The 21,527-nt window shown below is 68.1% G+C and overlaps 1 protein-coding gene across 1 annotated transcript in view; it reads left to right on the forward strand.

Moving 5' to 3' along the window:
• FBRSL1 (fibrosin like 1) overlaps window positions 1–21,527 on the forward strand; it is a 66,042-nt gene that overhangs the window by 23,088 nt on the left and 21,427 nt on the right. The window contains 3 exon segments of the mRNA XM_045534141.1: window positions 3,694–3,798; window positions 5,616–5,651; window positions 17,259–17,288. Of these exon segments, the coding sequence (XP_045390097.1) occupies window positions 3,694–3,798; window positions 5,616–5,651; window positions 17,259–17,288 (171 nt within the window).

The following is a 21,527-nucleotide window of genomic DNA, read 5'->3' on the forward strand; positions in this document are numbered from 1 at the left end:
GGCGAGGGTCGGGGTCCCCGCCCTGCCCCCAGCGGGAGGTGCTCGGCCTGCCTGGCGTCTGTGGCAGGTGGTCTCCCTTTCCCCGGGTGGTCCTGGCCGCTGGGACGTCTCGGGCCCCCCTGCCCCTTTGCGGATGGAGGGTCTTCCCCGAGGCCGCCCCTGCCCAGGTTCCCCAGAACTAGGTCGCGCTGCCGCTGTCTGTCCCCGCGGGGCCCAGCTGGAAGTGCGGGCTCACCCAGCAGACACAGGGTCACACGCGGGGCCAGGCCTGGAGACGGGGAGGTCCCGGGGAGGGGCGGCGGTCGGGGTGCCCAGCACCAGGCCTGAGACCCTGCACGGGAGGAACTGTCTGGTGAGGGGAGTGAGGGCCGGCCAGGGAAGGGCGTCCGCTGCACTAGGGCTGTGCTGGGGATTAATGGACAGCTTTGGGGGCTCCCAGAACACTCCAGAACCCAGGGGCTGGGAGGTGGGGACTAGAGCATCCAGGGAATGGACACAGCTCCACCCGTCAGCACCCTTCTCTCCGCCCAAGTCCCCACTCCTGCTGGGGGTCGGGCCTGGGTGCAGACTGAGCTGCAGGGCGTCTTGGCCTGGGGTGGGCACGAGAGTCACCTGGGAGGTGCAGGAGCCTGCAAGCACCCAGTGACCACTTGGCACAGGGCCAGCAGCCGGTGCCCGGGGCGGGTGGGGTGCGGGCTGCAGGCCAGGGTGGGGACGGGGTGTGTGCACGTGTGTTTCCACGGGGATGGCAGCAGCTAGGCTACTCCGCTGCTACAGCTGGAGTTCTTGTTTCCTGCCAGGATGGCGGCCCAGGGCTGTGGGGGCCCGAGCTGGCCTGGCAGGCCTGAGGGAGCCACAGCCCAGGCAGCTCCCGCCCCCTCCCCCGCAGGCCTGCAGGTGAGCGGCCAGGTGTGCCGTGGCCACAGTCTGAGCTCATGTGCACTTGTAGGGTGGCTCTTGTCTGAGTGTGGAACTGCCTGGTGGGCTGGCGTGAGACTCACCAGGCCACCGTGTACAGCTGCTCAAGTCGTGCACAGCACCAGGGCTGCCATTCCTGTTGTCCTGTATGCACTTGCAGGAGGCCTTCTGCTCAGCCTGCACAGAGGGCTCTGGGGGGTACTGGGGGGCCTCAGGGTCAGGCCTGGGCAGGGTTGTGTGCACCCGGGGGTTAGGGTGGGTGTCTGGGCAGCGTGGTGGGGGAGGAGCCGGTGAGCGGTGTGCACAGGTTTCCTGCGTCTGGTGTGCTGGAGGCGGGCCATGTGAGGCCACTGGGCAAGGCAGGTGTGTGTGTGTCCACACAAGTCTGGGTGGCGAGTGTGCGTGTGCCTGCGGGTCTGTATGTGCCCCTGCGTGTGTGAGGGGGGTCCTGGGGGCTCCCAGCCCTGTGCCCGACCACCCAGGGAGTCTGAGCCCCCAGTGGAAACACCTGTTTCCTGCCTGCCCAGGCCGTGGGCTTCTGGGACATGCAGCGTGGAGCGGGGGGGGGGGCGCTGAGGAGGGGGCCCCACACTGGAGTTCTCGAGGTTCCTGCCAGAACACCCAGAGCCCAGGTCTGCCGGGACGCTCCGACCTGGCCCTGTCCTACGGGCTGTGTTCACAGGGTGGCAGCTTGCGGGAGCGGCCGGTGGTTAAACTGAGTCTTGTAAATCAGCGACGGTGAATATTTACGCCCCTGGCCCCACCCCAGGAATTGGCGGGGTCTGAGCACAGCTGGGCAGAAAGCCCCTCAGGCCTCCCCTTCTACTGCTTTGTGGAGGGGTGTCCTCCTGGGCGCCTAAAGTCCCCGTCACCTGCAGGTGCCCTGGGGCAAGTCCCTGTGCCTCGGTTTCCCCATCTACAAAGTGGGGTGGTGGTGCTCCCTGCTGGTGAGGGCAGGTGAGCTGTCAGTGCTGCTGTTCCTGGCCCTGTCCCCACCCGTGTCTCGTCCCGTCCGGGCTCACGCCAGCCAAGAAGCACAGGCTGGGTCCCGCTCACCTGCAGCCTTTGCCGCCCCTCGGTGCAGACAAAGGGGAAGGTTCTCAGTCCTGGAGTCACTCGAGAGCCTGGTAGGTCCGGGCCAGCCCTGCCACCTGGACCGGGGGCTGCCGGTGCTTAGAGCACACTCTGGGGACCCCCGAGATAAAGAGTCATCGAAACCCACAAAAGCGCTGCGCACAGGGCAGTGGCCGCCTGGGGTCAGCAGAGCTCCATGCTCCTGAGCACCGTGAGCCAGCCCTTCTCCCTGCGTGGGGCGGAGTCCAGCCAGGGAGAGAGCGACACCCGGTGGCTTCTAGCCATTGCGTGAGGCACTGCCAGCGTCCTCTTCTGCAGAGGACAACGGGCTGGGGCAGGCCAGTCACCGCCCAAGCCCCCCTGGCCGGGAAGAGCCAGCACAGGGCCTGAGCAGCCCACTCTCCCTCCGCCCATCCTCTGGGCCTCACTGGCACCAGGCGGTGGGGACTCCTTGGGGGCCAGAGCCCCTCCCCGGCCCCTCCCGGGTGTGGGCTGGCCCTGCTCTCCCAGGGGCCCGGCCTCCTGCGTTCGCCCCCAGGGACCCTGCGTGAGAGCCCCTCTGGACACACAGGAAAGGGGTGTTGGGCCCTCAGAGGCCTGGCGGCTGGCCTGCACGCCACCTTGGCCCCGGGGTGGGCGCTGGGGGCTCTGCAGCGGCTGGAGGCCAGCGCCAGGCCATGCTGACCGGCCCTGGGGCAGCGTCTCCAGGCCTGGAGCTCCCACGAAATGACTGAACTTTGAGGACTTTGGCCACAGGCTCCACCGGCCCTCACTGGGGCTCCAGGATGTGAGACTTGGGGGCAAAACCGGGCAGGGAGGGGTGGGCAGGCGTTCCCAGGACAGGGCACATACGCTACTGCAAGGTGCAGGAACGTTCCGGATGAGCGGAGGCCATGGAGACAGGCAGCTGGGCCTGAGTGGGTGCTCGGGGCAGGCCCTGCTGGGTGCGGCCCACCGGAGCCTGCAGCCTGTCACCCCACTGCTGCAGGTGGGAAATTATTTCCCTGTAAAAAGTTAAATACATGCAGGGTTCCGGCTGCGGCCCCAGCCTGGCCGCTTAATCTCTCTGGGCCACACGTCTTTGATCTGTAAAATGGAAACAAGGATAGCTGCTACTCAGGGCTGCTGTGCCAGCAGTGCCCCCCCGGGGTGCCCGCGTCAGGGTGGCGGCGTCACTGTGGCAGAGTGGCGGCTCCATCGCACAGGCAGGGGGGGAAGGCGGCTCAGAGCAGCTGTGCGGGGCCCGAGGGCACACGGCAGGGAGCGGCAGGTCACCCAGCCTCTCTCAGGCATGAACCCAGCTCCGCCCAGGGTGTAGCCCAGCTGGGGGGCGGGCGGAGGCCCCAGTGTGAGTGGCAAAGCCCTGCCCCCGCCCCAGAGCCACCAGGATGCCTGTGAAGTCCGCAGCTGGCGCAGCCGAGGACAGAGCTAACGGCTCTGCCGTCTCTGTGCCCTCTGCCCTCCCGGGTGTCTCCCGCCCCCCCTGGCGTGAGGGGGCCGGCCCGGCTCCGCGGAGACCTGCCCTGGCTGCCGCCCTCCAGCCCCAGCCGAGGACCCCGCGGGCAGCGGCCACGCCCCGTCCCAGAGCGCGACCCAGCAGCCCTGGGCGGGGGGCGGCAGGGAGTCGCCCTGGCTGAGGGTCCCCTGTGCAGACGGGCTCAGGTGTGGGTTTGCCTGAGACGGTGTCTCTCCCTGCCCCAGATGAAGGTCACCGTGTCCAAAGGAGGCGACCGGGACAGTGATGACGACAGCATCCTTGAAGCCGCCAGCTCCCGGAGGAGCAGCTCTCGGGACCAGCTCAGTGACGTGAGTGTCCCCTGCCGCCGCCCCGGAGCACTCCGGAGCCCCAGAGTGGCCTGGCGGGCGGCCAGGGCGTGTCCTGCAGAGGCTGTCCAGGAAGCCACCGGGTGGGGGCCCGGGAGTTCCCGAGGAGGCTTTGCGTTAGCGCTTAGCATTTGGCCTGCCTTAAAGCAAGGCTTTTTGCTAGTTAGGACGGTGCCTGTGAGGAAGGATTCAACTGCAGAGAAGCAATTCGGGGAAATATTAAACTTGCCGTCGTGGCTGCCCCTGCCCACGGCGGGGCCTGAGGAGGAGGAGGGCGGGGTGGGCGCCACAAAGCTGTTAGGAGCCCGAGGCATTTACTCAAGTCAGCAGAAGGGGCTTCTCCCGCCCTGAGCAGACCTGGCGGTTCGGCGGTGCCTGGCTGGGAGAGGCACCCCCTGACCTGGGTCCGGACGCAGCTTCAGTGTCCCTGAGAGGGTCCCTGGGCTCCAGGTCCCAGGGGACCCAGCAGTGGAGTCAGGTGGGGGCCTTGGAGCCCAGCCCTGGGGGTGGCCAGGCCCCCCCCCAGCTGGGGTCTCCCTCACCCCAGGGGCATTCGGGGCCGAGGCAGATGCAGACAGGCCCGGGGGAGGCCCCTGAAGTGGCCTGGGGCGGGCAGGTTTCCTGGGGGCCTGGGGGAGGCCGGAGGGGCCGTGCTGCCCCTGCTGCGGCAAGATGGAAACTAGATTGGCAACTGAGGCGCAGGGAGCTCTAGTTAGTCGTCCTCTAACTGCCAGCCCAGCGCAAAGGCGTGTTCTGAGCACGGCCAGGCAACCACGCGGCTGGACCTCAGGGGCGGTTCTGCCCCCGCTGACGGGCCATGGACTGGCCGGTTCCCTGAGGGGAGGCCCACCCAGCTGGGCTCTGCCTGGCAGGGACCCCCCAGGAGCTGGGCTGGGCCCTGGGGAGGGTCTGTCTGGGGAAGGGTTGGGGGTCTCCCCCTATTCTGCGGAGGGGGCTGCATCCCCCCTTTGGCTGGGCACCCTGTCTGTCCTGCCCCGTCCCTGCCCAGCCGCTCCAGGAAGTGCCAGCCCCTGCGTGCTGTGCCCACCCATGCCTAGTGCCGAGAGCCCCCCACCAGCCCACTCAGCAGCCACGCCCCACCCCTGCATCCTGCACCCCTTCCCGTCGCAGCCTCTGCTGACGGGCGGCCGCCCTGGTGGGCAGCGCTGGCCCCGGGGAGCTTGTGGGGGCCCAGCAGTGTGGTGCAGCCAGGGAGACCCACGGCCTGTCCTGATGGCCCAGACGCCCGTTCCTGCCAGGGGGGGCCCCCCACACCCTCCTGCCCCGATGCCCGAGGCCCCTGGCCTGTGAGGCCCCCTGTGGTGGCCCTTCCTCAAGGTCTCCTCCTCCAGGAAGCCTTCCCTGGCCATCCTCCCTGAGGTCCTGCGGCTCTGGACCCCTGTGGGGTGGTGGGCACAGGAGGCAGCCCCCCATGACCACAGGGCTGTGGGGCACAGTGTCCTTCTGCTTAGAAGAGCCCTTGCCAGGCGGGTCCTCCCCTCTTGGGGACAGCAACTGGCCAGGGACACCTGTGGGGGTGACCCCTTTCCCCAGCCCACCCCAGAGCTGCTGCAAGAGCCGCAGCTGGCCCAGCACGGGCCGCCAGGGACAGGAGCTGGCGGAGTCTCGGGCGGCGGGGTGCAGCGTCCGCCCACCCGTCTGGGGTCAGGGCATCAGGACCTGCCTCCGCCAGACGGCTGCCCTCCCGCTCGGAGCTGGGCCCTGGGCTGGGGCGGAGGGTCTGGCAGGAGGGTGGCGCCGGGCCGCCGTCGCTGACTGTGCTTCCTTCCTCCCTGCAGAGCTCGGCGCAGGCGGTCTCCGGGAGAGGCTACTCCGTAAGTCCCCTGTCCCTCACCTTGCCTGCTGGGAGGCTCCCCCCAGGGAGTCCCACCCCGCACCCCACTCCCTCCCCAGTGCCCGACAGCAGTGGGGTCGCGGTGACGAGGAGCGTCCTGCTCGGGGCCCTGCGGAGTCCCCAGGCTGATGTGCTGCCCAGGCCGGGAGGGGCTGGCCCTGGTGCTGGGACCCCCGCAGGGGCCTCCAAGTGGTCTCTGGGCCCCAGAGCTCCGGGAGCCGCCTCCCGCGCCTGCACCCGTCCCTCCCTCAGCCCAGCCAGAGACACTCAGGCTGGTGCCCAGAGAGCTGCCACAGCCCACACGGCCCCGCACAGCTCACACGGCCCCACACGGCCCACACGGCCCACACGGCCCCGCATGGCCCCGCACAACCCCGCACGGCCCCACACGGCTCACACGGCCCCGCACGGCCCACACGGCTCACACGGCCCCCCGCTTGGCCCCGCACAGCCCCGCACGGCTCCGCACGGCCCCACACGGCCCCGCACGGCCCCGCACAACCCCACACGGCCCACACGGACCCGCACGGCCCCGCACAACCCCACACGGCCCCACACGGCTCACACGGCCCCACACGGCCCCGCATGGCCCCACACGGCTCACACGGCCCCTCACAGCCCCACAGGGCCCCGCACGGCCCCACACGGCTCCGCACAACCCCACACGGCCCCACACGGCTCACACGGCCCCTCACAGCCCCACACGACTCCGCACGGCCCCACACGGCCCCTCACGGCTCACATGGCCCCTCACAGCCCCACACGACTCTGCACAACCCCACACGGCCCCACACGGCTCCACACAACCCCGCACGGCCCATACGGCCCCACACGGCTCCGTACAACCCCTCACGGCCCCGCACGGCCCCGCACAACCCCGCACGGCCCCACACAGCCCCACACGGCTCGCACAGCCCCACACGGCTCGGCACAACCCCACACGGCCCCACATGGCTCACACGGCCCCACACGGACCCTCACAGCCCCACACGACTCTGCACAACCCCACACGGCCCCACACGGCTCCGCACAACCCCGCACGGCCCCGCACGGCCCCGCACGGCCCCACACGGCCCCACACAGCTGTCACCAGGAGGGAGACGCACACTCGGCCTGTGGGGTGTGTGGCCAGTGGAGGGCGAGCTGTGTTTCCGAGCGTGCCTGTGTGTCCCCATGGGAGCAGTGACACAGCTGTGCTGTGGCCAACACCCCTGTCCTGGCTGGGGTTGCTGCAGGTGCTGCCCTTGCCCGCTCGGTGGGGAGGCCTGGCCAGCACCCCCTGCCCCCCAGGAGCAGCCGTGCCCACCTCGGGGCTTCATTTCGTTCCTCCCAAGTGTCAAGAGGAGTGTTAATGACATCGTAAAACCCAGAGCTCCGTAAAGCCGTTTCTGCAGATTTACGGCCGTGCCCGGCTCACTGGAGGGCCTGGACTCCGCCCGCCTCGTCTGCAGCCTGGCAGGGCCCTCGCGTTTTATAGGGCGTGTGATTAACCCATTAGCCACCTGGCGTGGCCCGGCCCACTCCAGCCTGTGGCTGAGGCTGGTCGCTGAGGAGTCCAGGCTGTGAGTGGACCCCGAGACCCCTGGGCCCTTGGGGAGTCTGGGGCAGGGGTCGGCCATGCGCTTGGGTGCAGGTGCAGGGGCTTGGCTGGGCCTCCCACCTCCAGGCCCCGCCCCCGCCGCCCATCAAGGGTCTGTTTGGGCCCTGAGACCCCGGGCTCTGCCTTCTGCCTCTAGCCCTGGTTTGGCCACAGGGTCCCTGAGTCTTGCCCTGGGGTGGCCCGTGGAACACACTTTGGGAAGGGGTCTGTATGGCGGCCAGCTGGGGTGCTCTTCCTGGGCAGATGTCACAGCTTCCTGTAGCATGTGGCCTTGGGCAGCCGTGTTGTCCTCCGTGTGCTGGGACACAGCCCTCGTGGGGTGGTTGTGGGTGCCCCTGACGTGCCACCGAGACCGCGACTGGCGGCCCCTCCACGTGGTATCCTGGGTCAGCAGCCAGCAGTGCCCGGTGCGCCAGGGCTCCTGTAGTGTGGAGTGTCCGGGTGCAGGACAGGTTGTCACCGTGGGGCACCTGGGTAGGGTGCGTGACCCCAGCTCACCTCCACACCCCAGATCCCAGGGAAGCTGGGGGTTCTGCGGCAGGAGGAGCAGATTCCTGCTGTGAGGATTTATGTGACATTTTGGGGCATTGGGTGGGGTCCTGCTGGTTCCCAGGGCTCAGGGTGAGGTGTGCTGGTGTCCCAGAGGGACCCGTGTGGCTGGGCCCGGGGACGTCCTGTAGGCTCCCCTGGGTCCGAGCCCCCGGGGGCCTGGGGGCTCCCTGCCCTGAGCACGGGCACCCGTCTGCCTGCACCCCCTCGTCAGCCGGGTTGTCTCCCCAAGACCCTGCTGCGAATGTTTCCTGAAAAACCACAATTAACTTGCCAGCTGCTTAACCCCCCTTGGCCGCGGCACAGAAGTGACAGATGGCGGCGGGGGGCGGGGGGGGGCTCCCCGCAGGGCCCTGAGGCCCACAGATGGCCCCATGTGCTCCTCGCGCCCCCGCATGGGCAGGCGCATGTGTCAGACCCGGTGTGTACAGACGGGCCCCCGGGGTCCAGGGCAGGGACAGTCAGCCCTGGCCCCCGTGGCCCTCAGACCCAGGCTGTCACGGCCCGGGGGCCTCTTGTCCAGTTGGTGTGTGGGTTGCGGGCGGGAGCCCAGGCCCCGGGCAGACAGCAGGGAGCAGCGCCCGCTCCGCTGAGGCGCTCGTGCCCCGAGAGTGTCCCCAGGCTGGAGGCCAGGTCGGGCTGCGCCGCCCCAGGGCTGGGGACCAGGGACTGGCCGAGGTGACCTGTGCCCAGGGGTGGGGGCAGAATTCAGGGCGGCCACCAGCTTGTCTCCAGAGCGGGACTTCGCTGTGGGGCCTCGGACACGCGTGTGCATGCTGTGGTTGGGATGCCGTGTGTGTGGCTGTGTGTGCATGTATGTTTGCGTGGGGCTGTGCGTGCCTCAGCTAGAGGTGTCCTGGGGCTCTCTCTGGGTCTCCGTGTCCTGTGTGTGTCTGTGTGTGCGTGCGTGTGCTGTAGGCGTGACCCCTCTTCCTGGGACACCTCGGATGCTCACTGCATGCGTGTGCCGTGGGGCCCCAGACCCAACATGCCAGGGCGGTGGCCACGCACATGCCCCGCCTCTCCCGACACGTCCCTGAGGGTGACACGCTCCCCGCGAGGGAGCCCTGCGCGGCCAAGTGACCTGCTTGCTCCGGCTGGCGGGGCCACCGTGGACGCCCAGCAGCTGGCCTGGCTGTGCCGCCCCCGTGCCACGTGCGGCCGGCCCCGTCTGTACGAGGCAGGTTCATGACTTTCATTATGCTGCTGCTTGAGCCTCTTCCAAGCGGCCGTAATTTGTATGAAAGTAATAAAAACCCAGCAGCGTCTCCCTGCAACTGGGGAGCCACGTTCTCCCGACCTCTGGGCACGGCAGGGTCTTCCGGGCCGGCTGCCGGGGTCTGGCCGCTGTGCAGGGACTGTGCGTGTGGCCAAGCAGCGCCCTCCTGCTCCCACACCCCCGTCCCCTCCGCCCGTCTGCGTATCCCAGAGTGACGGGGACTGAGGGCAGCCTGTGCCCGCTCCCTGCCCGCTGCGGGACAGACAGGAGAGGAGCGGTCGGTCCGCGGGGACTGTGATCTCAGAGCAGCCGCAGGTGAGGTTAGGCCAGAGCCCCAGGGGGAGGCACATCAGGGAGGCAGGTGGGCAGCACTGCGGGGGAGGGGAGAGAGGGCGTGGGAGAGATGGGCTGCAGGGGGGCGGCACCACCTGTCCACACCTGTCCACACCTGCCCAAGCCCCCAGCGTTATGTGGTAAAGGGATGGACCAATTCACAGGACTGAAAGGGGGCTGGCTTCAGGCAGGGCTTGCTCCAGCAGCCCGAGCTCTGCTCGCCACTGGGCGAGTCCTCAGAGGGAGCGTGGGGGTGCTGTCAGCGGGGTGCGGTGGGGACGTGGGCTTCCGGGAGGTGACCGTCCTGACTGCTCCCACGTGGGGGCTGGTGCTGTGGGTTGTGGTGAGGGGCATGTGTCACCTGTGGCACTGGGCACGGGCCTCACCAGGCGCAGTGTGACAGGAGCCCCTCACGCCTGACGGTGTTTCCCGTGATCTCTAAAAGCCTCCCCGTCCCCTGCGTTGTTTTATTTTAAACTGGTGACTGTCCCATGGAAGAGGCATCACTCCCGTACGCAGATGCAGAAACTGAGGCACAAACTTGAGCCTAGCCTGTGCGGGGTGTTTGGGTGGGGCTGACGGGCTTGGCCCCCCTGCTCGCCCAGAGACAGGAAGTGGCACTTTGCAGGGACGTCCTGCGGGACCCCACTCCGCTGTCCTCCCCACAGAGGGCTCCCAGGGAGGGTGTGCACCACTCGCCCGCGTGTCTCCCCTCCCGGCTTCGTGGGCCAGCGCCCCGCAGGGCCCAGCCAGCGGGTGACTCTTCTGCTCTGTGTGGCATTGCCTGGCGTCACCTGGGGGTGGCCAGCGGGTGGCTGGGCGGGAGGGTCGGGGGCCCTGCTCACACGCCTGGCTCCCGGGCAGGTGGTCAGGCCTCTCCGTGGTGGCCCAGGGCTTTCACGAGGCCTCCCCAGTGGGGTGGTGGGACGGCAGGGGTCACCCTGCCATCCTCTGTGGTCAGAGCCCTCGCGGGCAGCCCGGTTCCAGGCGAGGGCTGGACTCTGGCCTCAGTTTGGGATGCCCAGGCGAGCGAGCACGCAGCCCTCACCTGCCTGCAGTGGCCCCTCCCCCATCCGCGGGCGGTGGCGGGCGCTGTCCTCGGCGATGGTGGCAGTGCCCAGGACGTGCGGGAGAGCGGCCCGGGGTGCCCGCTGGAACTGAAATCCAATTATGCGGAACAGGCCGGGCTGCGGGGACACGGAGGTTAGGAATTAATGTTAACACTGTTCCTGGTTAAGACTTTCTGTGTCGATGAATAATTCATGAGGCAGTTAGCGCTTCGAGTCTGACAACACGAGAATATATTAATACAGGCGACTCCGGGAAAGGTCAGCCCACTCACGGGGCCCGGGGCATCTTTTATTCATTCCCTGACACGGCGCGTTAATTATTCCGGCCCAGCTGGGCCGCAGGGAGACGCTAACGAGAGAAGGGAGAGTGGGGGGAGACACACACCCCCCCGCTGCTGCCACGTGGACGGGACCCCGGTAAGGTCCGAGCCGTGGACGCGGGTGGCAGGTCCCCCGGTGTGTGGGGATGGTGGGGTCCATGGCTCGCGGGGCCCTCACCTGGCTGCCCTTGGCGGTCCACGGAGTGCTGCCGGGTCCTGGTGCCTGGGGCCAGCGAGGGCAGGGGCGGGGGAGCCACAGGAGCAAGCGTGGCCCCTGGGGGTGGCCGGGGTGAGGGGGGCCCAGAGTGGCATCTGAGCAGAGACCAGAGGGGCTCGGGGTGCTGGGGTATATGGGGTGCAGGCCCAGGTGGGAGGCGCCTGTCACGTGTGGAAACGTGTGTATATGGCATGTGAGTGCATGTGTGTGTGTGGAATGGATGACTGTGGGTGTATGACGGCGTGCGTGTGTACACGACAATGTGTGACTGCGTGTGCACTTCTAGATGCACAGCAATGTGAACGTACACGTGTGTACATGGCAGTGTGTGCACGGGTGTGCATGACTGTGTGTGCCTGTCCCTTAATCACGGTGAGGCTGGGGGCGGGGCAGAGGAGGCTCACCCCGCAGAGCCCTGGCAGGGGACACTGAGGGCCACGCTCCAGGGGACCCCGGTGGACGGGCCTGGGACTGTGCCCCGAGGCCGCAGGGTCACTTGACGTGCTCCGCGTGGGGCCAGCGACAGGGTGAGCAGGAGTTTGCTCCCTCTGTGAAGCCGTCCGCGGACGCGGTTCCTCTTCCATGTAGAGTCGGCCCGCGGCGGCCTCGTCCCAAGCACAGGACCCTGTGACGCAGCCGGGCCAGGGACCGCCGTGCAGTGGAAAACCAAGTGTGCGCAGTCGCCGTCTGGGAAAGTCAGGGTTGCCTTGTGGTTCCTGGAGCCGTTAAACTCCAGGCTCAGGTGATAGGAAGCAGGTTGTTAGCCGTGTGAACATCTCGGAACATTCCGGAGCCGCAGGAGGTGTGGGCAGTGCTCCGCTGGGGGGTGGGAGCTGAGGGTGGCGGCAGGCGGGTCCCGGGCTGGGCCTGTGAGGGGTTTGGTTCTGGGTCGTCCTCAGATTGGAGTCGGGAGGGACGGCCCCTCTCCAGGCGGGGTTCCCTCCTGCCCAGACGCTCGCCTCACGCATGTGGACCCGTGCCGATCCCGTGCCCCCAGCGTTGGTGCCCTTGGGCACAAATGCCACTGGAGATGGGAGATGGGGGTGGGACACAGCGCCCCCCCCTCCCTGGCCCTGCCGAGCCCTCTGCCGGCTGCAGAGCCCAGAGAGGGGGGCCGGGCAGGCGGCCAGTGCTGGTGCGGTGGGCGCCCCGCTCCCCCCCTGCTGCCCACCAGGGGCGTCCCTGCAGGGCCAGAGGTCAGTCGAGGACAGTGTGGGATGAGACTGCAGACCCCAGACCCCTCTGGGGGCCCGAGGGTGCCACCTCCCCAGGCCCCCTGGCAGGGCTGTCCCTGTCCTGACCCTGCCCTCCCAGGCTCGGTTCCAGCTGCACCAAAGCGGCAGGTCTCACTCCCCCGGCCCCTGGAGGCAGGCGGCCCCTCCCCATCCAGCTATTAGGCTGTAGTAACTTAATTGCGGTTAATTGGGTAATTAGTGGTTTGTTTTGCTTTAAAGCCTAAACACTCATAAAAACTGAATTAGCTGAATAAACACGAATGGAATTTTCAGGCCCGCGGCTTATCCCGTGGAACAGCCGGGTTTCCTGGGGGCCTTGCCCGCGGTGGGGCCATGGGCAGGGCCCAGCCTGGCCTCGGGCTCCGGCCGTGGGTTCCAGGCCTGGATTGGGGATCGGGGCCGCCCAGCCCCTCCTCATCAGGAAGCAGGTGGGGGCTGCACGGCCCCCCCACGGGGACCCGCCCAGCCCCTTCCAGGGCATCTGGGGGCACCGTGCCCCCACCTGGGCGAGGTGGGGGGGGCCTCGGCAGCAGGAGCAGCTCCGGGGGGGAGGCGGCTTGGTCAGGGCCCCGCCCACCCCGTCCTGCCAATTAGCTGAACTGCTTAACCGGGGCGTGTTCCGCTTCCCCGCGGAGCACACGGCACAGGCAAGGGGGGGTCCCTGCCGGGCAGAGACCACTCACACGGCCGTTCACCGCGGTGGCTCCCGCTGTGCCCTGTGGGCTCCGGTGCCGCAGGCTCAGGACGGGTGGCTGGCGTGGCCACCCCACGGCCGGGCTGCGGAGGCAGAGCCCAGCACAGCGGGGGCACGGCAGGCCCCCGGCCCCCACGGGCCACGCACACGCGCTGGGCTCTGCCAGGATGCCCACACCACACGTGAGGGCCTGGGCACCAGCACACGCCTGGGACAGGCAGGCACACGGACTGTGCACTCGGCACGCCAGCAGGACCACGTGGAACACACGTGTGCACAGTTCAGGCCTCAGGCGTTTGGCCCAGGGTGGGGCTTCAGCGTGGGTGGTCCCAGCAGCCTAGCCCCTCCCACCCAGGATGCTCACTCGGGTCCCTCCCACACCCACTGGCCAGAGGGCCACGAAGTCTGCTAATGTTCACGGTTCCGCGGGCCTGCAGGTGGTGGTGGTGTTGGGGGAGGGGTCAAGACCCCCCTTCCCCCCAGCTCTGCAAGCCGAACCTTCAAGTGCAGTTGTGCAGCTCGTGCACTGCACCAGGGCAGAAACCCGGCCCACACTGGCCAGGCTGAGCCAGCCACAGCCCTGCCCACAGCCCCTTTCCAGCGCTGGGACCAGGCCTGTCGCCTGAGTGGGACGCTGGGGGGGGCAGACGCTGGCTGTGCTTCTGGCTCCTCCTCCAGGGCAGGGCCCTGCCCCCCCTCCCCCGACAGCCCCTCGCCCCGTCTCCCCGCCCCGCCCAGTGGGCTCTGTGGCCAGGCAGCCTCCCCTCCGGGCGGATGGGAACAGGGGCCTCGGCCCAAGGTCTCATGAATTTTTCGTTCCTTGTTTGAGCCATGGGAGGGGCCGCGGCTCCGCGCTGGGAAGCCGTAATGAACGTTCACGCTGAGAGAAGAAGGTGCATTTCTGCGGCCGCTTCCTCGCCGTGCTGGTTTGCGCCTCCCGGTCTGTGGGGGTGGAGGCGGCCCCAGCCCGCGGGCGCCCGGGCTCTGGAAGGGCTGGGGGAGGCCACGTTCCCCTGAGCTCCCGTGCGGGCGCGTCTGGGGGAGCAAGGGGGTGCGCTGCCAGGTGAGGGGTCCCGGCCAGGCCCATGGGCAAGAGGGGGTCGCAGCCAGGTGAGGGGGTCCTGGCAGTGGTGACGATGGTGACAGTTGGGCAAAGGGATGTCACGGAGCCCCAGCTGCCAGCGCTGCTGTCCCGACACTGCACACGCCTGCCCACCTCACCCCGAAGCCCACCCCGCGTGGGGGCGCTGCTGTCCCTGCTGAGGGAACGGAGGCTCAGCGGCCAGTCGGCCTGCCCAGGGTCTCCTGTGACAGGGACGCCAGGCCGGCTCCGGGCTGTGCAGGTCGGGCTGGGTGGGCTGCTCTCCGTTGGTGACCAGGCCCTGGGGCTGGAGGCCAGGGCAGCAGGGAGGCGGCGGCAGCCACGGGAGCGTCACGTGGGGATGTGGTTCCCGTTCTCAGCAGGAGGCAGCAGTGAGTCTTCATGAGAAACCTCCCGTTTCTAAATGCTGGCAGCAAATGTAAAATCATAAATCAGGCCCAACCAAGCCGGAGGGAGGGACTAGGCCCCGTGGTTTAGGGCAGCACCTACCCCCCCGCCGCCCACTCGTCAGAGTCACCTGGCACCCCCAGGCTTCCCAGTTCAAGGGGTGTGGGGGTCCCCGGTGAGCCAGGGCCGCGGACAAGAGTGGGCACTGCCAGGGCCGAGGTTACCTCCCTAAATCCCCGGGTGGGAGTCCAGCCTCTCCAGGGAAGAGGACGTCCCCCACTCCTGGCTTCCGAGGGAGACAGTGAGAATGGAGGTGATGATGGTGGCGAGGATGATGGTGGTGGTGGCAAGGATGGTGGTGATGAAGATGGTGATGAGGATGGTGAAGATGATGGTGGTGATGGGGATGAGGATGGTGAGGATGGTGGTGCTGAGGATGGTGGTGCTGAGGAGGTTGATGGCAGGGATGAGGATGCACATGACACCGTCATGTGTATATTGTACTGTGTATCTGGCACTATTTGGTGCTTTGTGTGTATTCGATCACGTAAGCCACACAAGTACCCTGTCAGTGGGCTTTTGTCCCTGTTTTACAGAAGCATAACCTGAGGAACAGAGAGGTCAAGGGACTTGCCCGAGGCTGCACAGCATGGGGGTCAGTGCGGCATCAGAGCAGGCATCTGCTCTGGGGCGTGTGTCTTCGCCTCCCAGCGATACCTGGCTCGTCCCCTGGGGCCTGGGGTCCTGTGCTCCGAGGCATCCTAGCCTCGCCCCTCGTGCTCCGGGGTGACGCTCCGTGAAGGTCACCTTGCTCAGGAGCTCCCACGGGCGGACGTGGCTCTTCCCTCCTCGCCGTGATCGTCTTACTCAGTTCCGACTCTTTGCAGTTAGACAGTCATTCCGTGGACTCAGTAACTGAGTCCATTTCCCGCCCTGCCCGCCACACGGACAGCCCTGCTGCTCTGCCACCTGTGGGGTCCGGGCTGCGCCCTCATCCCTCTGGGGTTTGGCCACATCACACCTCGCAGCTGTGACAAGCTCCGTCTAGTCCAGCCGCAGACCTGAGCCGGGGGCAGACGTGCACCCAGTCCTGGGCCGTGGAGATGCTGGCTCCGGCCCGCAGGACGGGAGCGAGGCCAGCTTGGCAGGTGGTCCTGGGCGGCCCCCAGGCCCGAGTGACAGGCGTGCTGAGTATGAGGCCCGACCCCCGGCAGCCCCACGGCTTTCTGGGACTGCGGTTCCCAACACAAGGGCTCTGCAGCACCGATGACACAGGGGGAGGCCTGGGTCGGGCTCCCCGGGGGCCCTGGCTGCCACATTAGAGGGCATCGGGCTGGTCCCACAGGCCATGACCCCGGCTCTGCCCCTCCCCCGTTCTCACTGTTGCCCACGACCTGGGCTCGCCTCCTCCAGCCCTGCCATCCCCACGGCCCTGTGGGCTCCTCCCCTCCCCTCTGCGCCCTGGGTCTGGGCCAGGCCCTCCCCAGCACATCCTCATTCCCGCCTCCTTCCCTCCCAGCCCGGACGTTCTCCCTGAGCACTGAGTCCCGCTCCCTTCCCAGAGAGGGCTGCGGCCTGGAGGGACCCTGGCCCGCGAGGCTGGTGGGGTGTCGGGGTCCAAGGCCCCGGCCCTCAGTGAGCACCACACCTGCCGCCTCTGGGCCGGGGAGGGACCGTGCTCTGCACACAGCGCCCCGGACACCTTTGCAGACAGGCCTGGCCGGGCAGGTGCAGGGGGGGTGCTGGCTGTGCCCAGCGGGGAGTGAGGCCTCTCGTCCTAAAGGCCAGGACTGGGGACCCAGGAGGGACTGCACTGCCTCCTGCCCACCCTGGGGGTCCCGCTGGCCTACGGGGCGGAACACGCTGGGGCAGACGGGTGCACCGGGCTCCCGGGACGCAAAGCCTGTCAGCTCGGAGAGGATCCTCCCCCCACCCAGGGGCCCAGGCCGGGTCTCCCCTGCAAGCCTGTGTTTGTCACTTGTCACTAGCTGGAGGTGGCACGTGCTGGCTGCCGTGTCTGGTAAAGCACGTTTTGTGCAACTCTGTGAACTTCGTCGTTGAGAACGTTGCAGCCTGCGGTGGGGGCGGGCGGCAGGCAGCGTAGTCCGGTCGTCGGCGTTACTCGAGCAGAGCACGGCACGAACCCCGGCCGGGCACGTCTGAGGAGGCAGCTCTCCCCCGTGCGTCTCGGGAGATTTATTCTCAGCAGGATAATTCATTTGACACGAACGCATCGTAATTGCAGTCACTAGGAAGGAGTGTTTTTCCCTTTTTATTCCTTTAGGGGGAAATGGCTGTGGTTTCTAAAGCAGTGTGTTCTTTGTAAAGCTCTGCTTGCTGGACATGGAAAACAAAGGTGTCTTCTCACTTGTCACAATCTCGCGTCAACCAGCCAAGCTGACAAACGGTCCGAGTTTCCAACCCGGAGCGGGTGCTGTGAGGAGGGGCCCCTCCCTCTGCGCAGCCCCCCTTGGCCGCGGGCGGTCCTGACCCCGGGGTCCCAGGCCCCCGGCCCCTTTTGGGCTGGGCCAGGTGTCCCAGCCGTCCCCTGGTCCTGTCCCGCCAGGTGCACAGAGCACTGGGGTGTGGAGTGAGGCTCCTGCGTGGAGGGGCTGGGGAGGCCCCCTCAGGGAGGCAGGGCCTGTTCCCGGGGTCTGGGGTCCTGTGCACCCCTCAGGCAGGCTGGGCTGGTGGTGCCTCTTTGTCCGTCCACCCGAGGACTTTGATCGGGGTCCAGCCCCCGCAGCCTGGGCCGCCGGCCTGCGGACATTCCCCCCACACTAGCCCCGCGCCGAGCCCTGGGCAGGGGATGCCGCGGTGTGGGGGGCCCTGACTCACTGCTCTCTTCTTTGTCCCCACAGTGTGACAGCGAGAGTGGCCTGGACGACAAGGTAAGCCCAGTCCTCTCCTCTCCTGGACTCGGGCTGGGGTGGGCCTGGGGCCCAGGCATCCAGGTGGGGCTCTGCGGGTGTCTCGCTGCCAGTGGACGTGCAGGGCTGTGGCCTCCTCAGGTGTGGCGGCACCAGTGCCGTGGCCACCCAGACCCTCTGACCACAGAACGCAGGCCGCGGTGGGCAGAGGTACCCAGGGAGGTTGGCCCGGTGCACCCGGCCCCAGCTCCCGGCTGCAGGGGGTGGCTGGGCCTGAGCCCTGAGACTGGCCCCATCCGCCCCGAGCGAGAGCCCGGCCCCCACACCGGCCCCTCGTGGGCACCGGGCTTTGCCTCACAGCCAGGGGCTTCCCGCCTGGGGCCGTGAACGTGACCGGGACGCAGAGACTTGTGCTGACGGCAGCACGTCACAGTCAGCCCCGTGTTCCGGCAGGGTAGAGCCCGTAACCCAGCACTCATGCAGCTCGGGTTAGCTCAGGGATGGCCACCAGGAGCCACTTGCTCTCGGACGCACGGTGGCAGGCCTGCCCGGGCCCTTCCTTCCAGGCCCAGAGCCTGCTGGGCCTCTCCTGGACCCGTCCCCGCTGCAGGTCCCAGGCCGGGGCTGGACACGGGCCCTTGGGGTGCAGGGCCCCCATCCCGGGTCTCCCGCCGGCCCTGTGTGTGCTGTGGGCCGCGGGGCGGGCAGCCATGGCACTGGCTCCCGGGGAGCCCAGTCCTGGCCGGGAACTGCTCCGCTCTGCTAGAGGCCCGGGGCCTGGGCAGTGACAACGCACGTCTGGGTGACGGCAAACGCCCAGACGGGCCGCTGTGGGCGCGATGCGTCTGCCCAGGGCCGGGTGGAAGCTGGGTGCTGACTTGGGCTCTCAGGCACGTTTCCGTGAGGTGGAAGGGCGTTCTGCGTGGGCCGCTCTGTGCAGTGGATTGAGGGGTGTCTGGTCACAGTGGGGGGACCCCCAGCAGGGGCCTTCTGAGCCGCGGGGCTTCCTGGCCAAGGGCCGGGGGGGCCGGGGTGTCGGACTGCACCGAGGTGGCCCGGGATGGGGGCAGGCCTGGGGGTGGAGATGTCCCCGACGTCAAGGCAGGTCACCACGGAAACCCGGGGGCCGGGTCTGTGCTGGCGCCTTCAGAGCGGTGGCCGCGTGTGGCCCGGCTGCGTCTGGGGTTTCGGGCGCCTGGGCTACTGCGGCCACAGCGTCCCCACGCAGTGTACCCTCTTCTCACCCATCCCGTGGAGGGACAGTGTCGCGGACGCCCTGGGGGACCCGGCAAGGAGCCGCCAGCCGCACCCAGGGTGCCGTGCAGGCCGCCCCGCCACCCAGACAGGAGCGATCGTCCTCCTGATCTCGTTAATGGAATTAGATCAGGGGCACCTGGGCTCCTCCCCTCAGCACCTCCTTTAATTTAAAACCAATTTTCGGGGAAAACGCTCTGCACAGCCGAGGGCTGCTCTGAGGGAGGGGAGGGGAGGCGAGCTCTGGAGGCTAGAAGGCTGCCAGGGCCCCCAGCGCACCCCGCCTTCCAGGGAGGAAACACAGCTGCCACCGCAGCCCCAGGGCAGGCTCCTGTGTGCCCGCCTGCCCCCGCCCCCACCCCCACGGGGTTGACCCCAGCCCGCCAGGACCCGACTGGTCCACTGCCAGACGCCAGCACGGTCCCGACCCGTCACCCTGGGCTGCGCCAGCCTGGGCGGCAGGGACGAGGGGGCAGCAGGAGAGTTCTAGAACAGGGTCGGGGGAGTCTGCAGACTGGCAGCTTCTTTCTCCCCAAGACCCCCTGTGCAGCTGGGGCAGAATGCCAGCTCCGGTGGCTTTCAGAGCGGCCACCACAGCCGTCTCCTCTGCTGCCCCCTGTGCCCGGCACGCAGCCCTGCATCCCAGAGACAGAACCGGCAGGCCTGGCTGAGCCCCGAAGAGACCAGCACTGTGTTCCTGGTCCCTGGCCTGGGGCTCCCACGGCGCTGCGTCTGCCCCATCCAGGGACCTGCCCCCGGCAAGAGCGAACGTGGCACAGACCCCCACCTGCTCTGTGCCCCACGTGCACCGACTCGCCCAGACCCCAGTGTGGCCGGGGAGGGGAGTCGGTGCCCCGCGGCCCCTCAGAGGGCCGGGCTTGTCTGGCCCGGGCTGTGAGCCACACACAGGGCCCGCCAGACCCTCGCCCAGATGCGGGACTCACACTGCGCGGTTGAACAAGCCGATTTCTCACCGTCCCTGGCACACGGTGGCCTGGAAGCAGCCCGGCCGCTCTGGGCGGACGGTTCTCAGCGGTCAGAGGCCGCCAGACACACGGGCAGGCGGAAGACAACATCTGCAGAAAGCCCAATGTGCTGGGCCCCGAGGCACACGTGGGGACCGCAACAGCCCTGGGGGACCCCGGCAGGTGGCAGCACACCTGAGGGCAGGCACCTGGGGAGGCCTCTTCTCCCCAAACCTGCCAGGGTCTGCACTCAGCCGGGCCCAGCTCCCCCGAACCCACCTCTCCCCGGGGACCTGCCTTGGACTCTGCTTCGAGTCAAGGTACAGACGCTCTGGGGACATTTCCCCTCCAAGTAGACGAATGACAGACAGGAGCCCCCCCCCCCGCCGTCCCGCTGTGCCCCAGCACCTCCTCCCCCTCCGGACCCCACCCTGGAGGCCGCCTGGCACCGCCGCCGTGGCCCTGCGCCCGCTCCAGCGTTGGCAGCTGGCGGGAGGCAGCGAGCGTGGCCAGATGGCCCCGTGAGTCTGCGGTTGGTGTCTAACCGCCTTTTTATTGGAAAAATATGGGGTGAAAAATTGTGTGGGGCTCACCAGGCAGCCTGCAGGGCCTGGCCCGGTGGCCAGCTGGCCCGCGCTCCTCCCCAGCTGCCGGCGGCCACAGCAACCCCCACCCGGGGACATCTGTGCGTCGCCCACCAGAGGCACCCCCCGCCCCCCCTGCTCCCACGCGAGGCCTCCCCCAGAGCGCCAGGCTGGGACAGGCTCGTCTGCAGGGGCTGCAGAGGGGCCCTGCCTGGGGAGGACAGCAGACACCACAGCAGCACGGGCGGGTCACGGCAGAGGGGCAGACCCCACAGGCAGCCTGCCACCCTCAGCCTCACTGTTCTGTCTGCAAAACGGGGTCACGGTGGGGCCTGGGGCTGCAGCCTGGGCGGAGGCCAGGGCTCCTTGCCGCCGGGGACACTGGGCTGTGGGGGACGTGGCAGATGCTCTTGTGGTTGTCTCAGGACGCAGACACCTGGGTGGGCTTCCACACCTACACCTGCCGACCCTTCTTCCAAGGGAGCTCCCTGCCTGACTGGGGTCCTCTCTGAACCTCTGTCTTCTCATCTTTAAAGTTCTTAGGTGCTGTTCTGAGAGCTGTGGGGACAGCAGGGCAGACTGAGGGACGGGTGGGGCTGGACACTCCTGTGTGGGGCATTCGCCTCCCAGAGGCTGGACCCCAGTGGGGTCCCAGGGAAGCCCGAGGTTTCCACAGCTGCCTGCATGACTGCCGCGTGCAGCGGGGGCCTGCTCACCTCTGGGCCCACCCTTGCCAGGCACTCACGCTGCACTGCAGCCAGGCTGAGAGCTGAGGGTTGGACAGGCCTTGGGTGTGGACCTGCAGGTCCCTTCAGGGACCGTGACCACCACAGAGCACCCCCGAGGTCTTCAGAGAGCCCTGAAGTGGCCTTTGTCCCACCCGCCCCGTTTAAGTGGACAGACAGGTCCCAGGGCCAGTGAGGGCAGAGCCAGGCACAGTCAGGCTACTGCACCAGTCCCAGCAGGAGCCAGCGGGCTCTGGCTGAGGCTGTGATGCCACAGACTCGGGCACAGGGAGGGCACTGGTGTCCCACAGCGGCTGGAACCGCTCACCGCGACCCCAGTGACTGAAAACAGCACAGGCCGATGACAGTTTGGTCACAAGTCCAGATGGTCTCATCCGGCTGAAACCAAGGTGTCAGCTCTGGTGACAATTCATTTCCTGCCTGTAAGAGCTTGAGAGGCCACCACACTGCTTGGCTCCTGGCCACAGCACCGCAGTCTCTCGCCCCGACATTGTCACATCTCCCCTCTGACTCTGACCCCGCCTTCCTCCCGCGAGGGCCCTCGTGACGACACCAGGCCACCGGGCATCCCGCCACCTCAACGTTCTCCATTTAATCCCAGCTGCAAAGTCCCTTTTGCCACAGGTCACGTCCCACAGGTTCCAGGGAGTAGGACGGAGATGTCTCTGGGGGACTGTGACTTTCCTACCATAGACGGGGCCCATGCTGGGT

This window comes from Lemur catta, chromosome 21 (genome assembly GCF_020740605.2).
Source record: "Lemur catta isolate mLemCat1 chromosome 21, mLemCat1.pri, whole genome shotgun sequence".
Lineage (NCBI taxonomy): Eukaryota > Metazoa > Chordata > Mammalia > Primates > Lemuridae > Lemur > Lemur catta.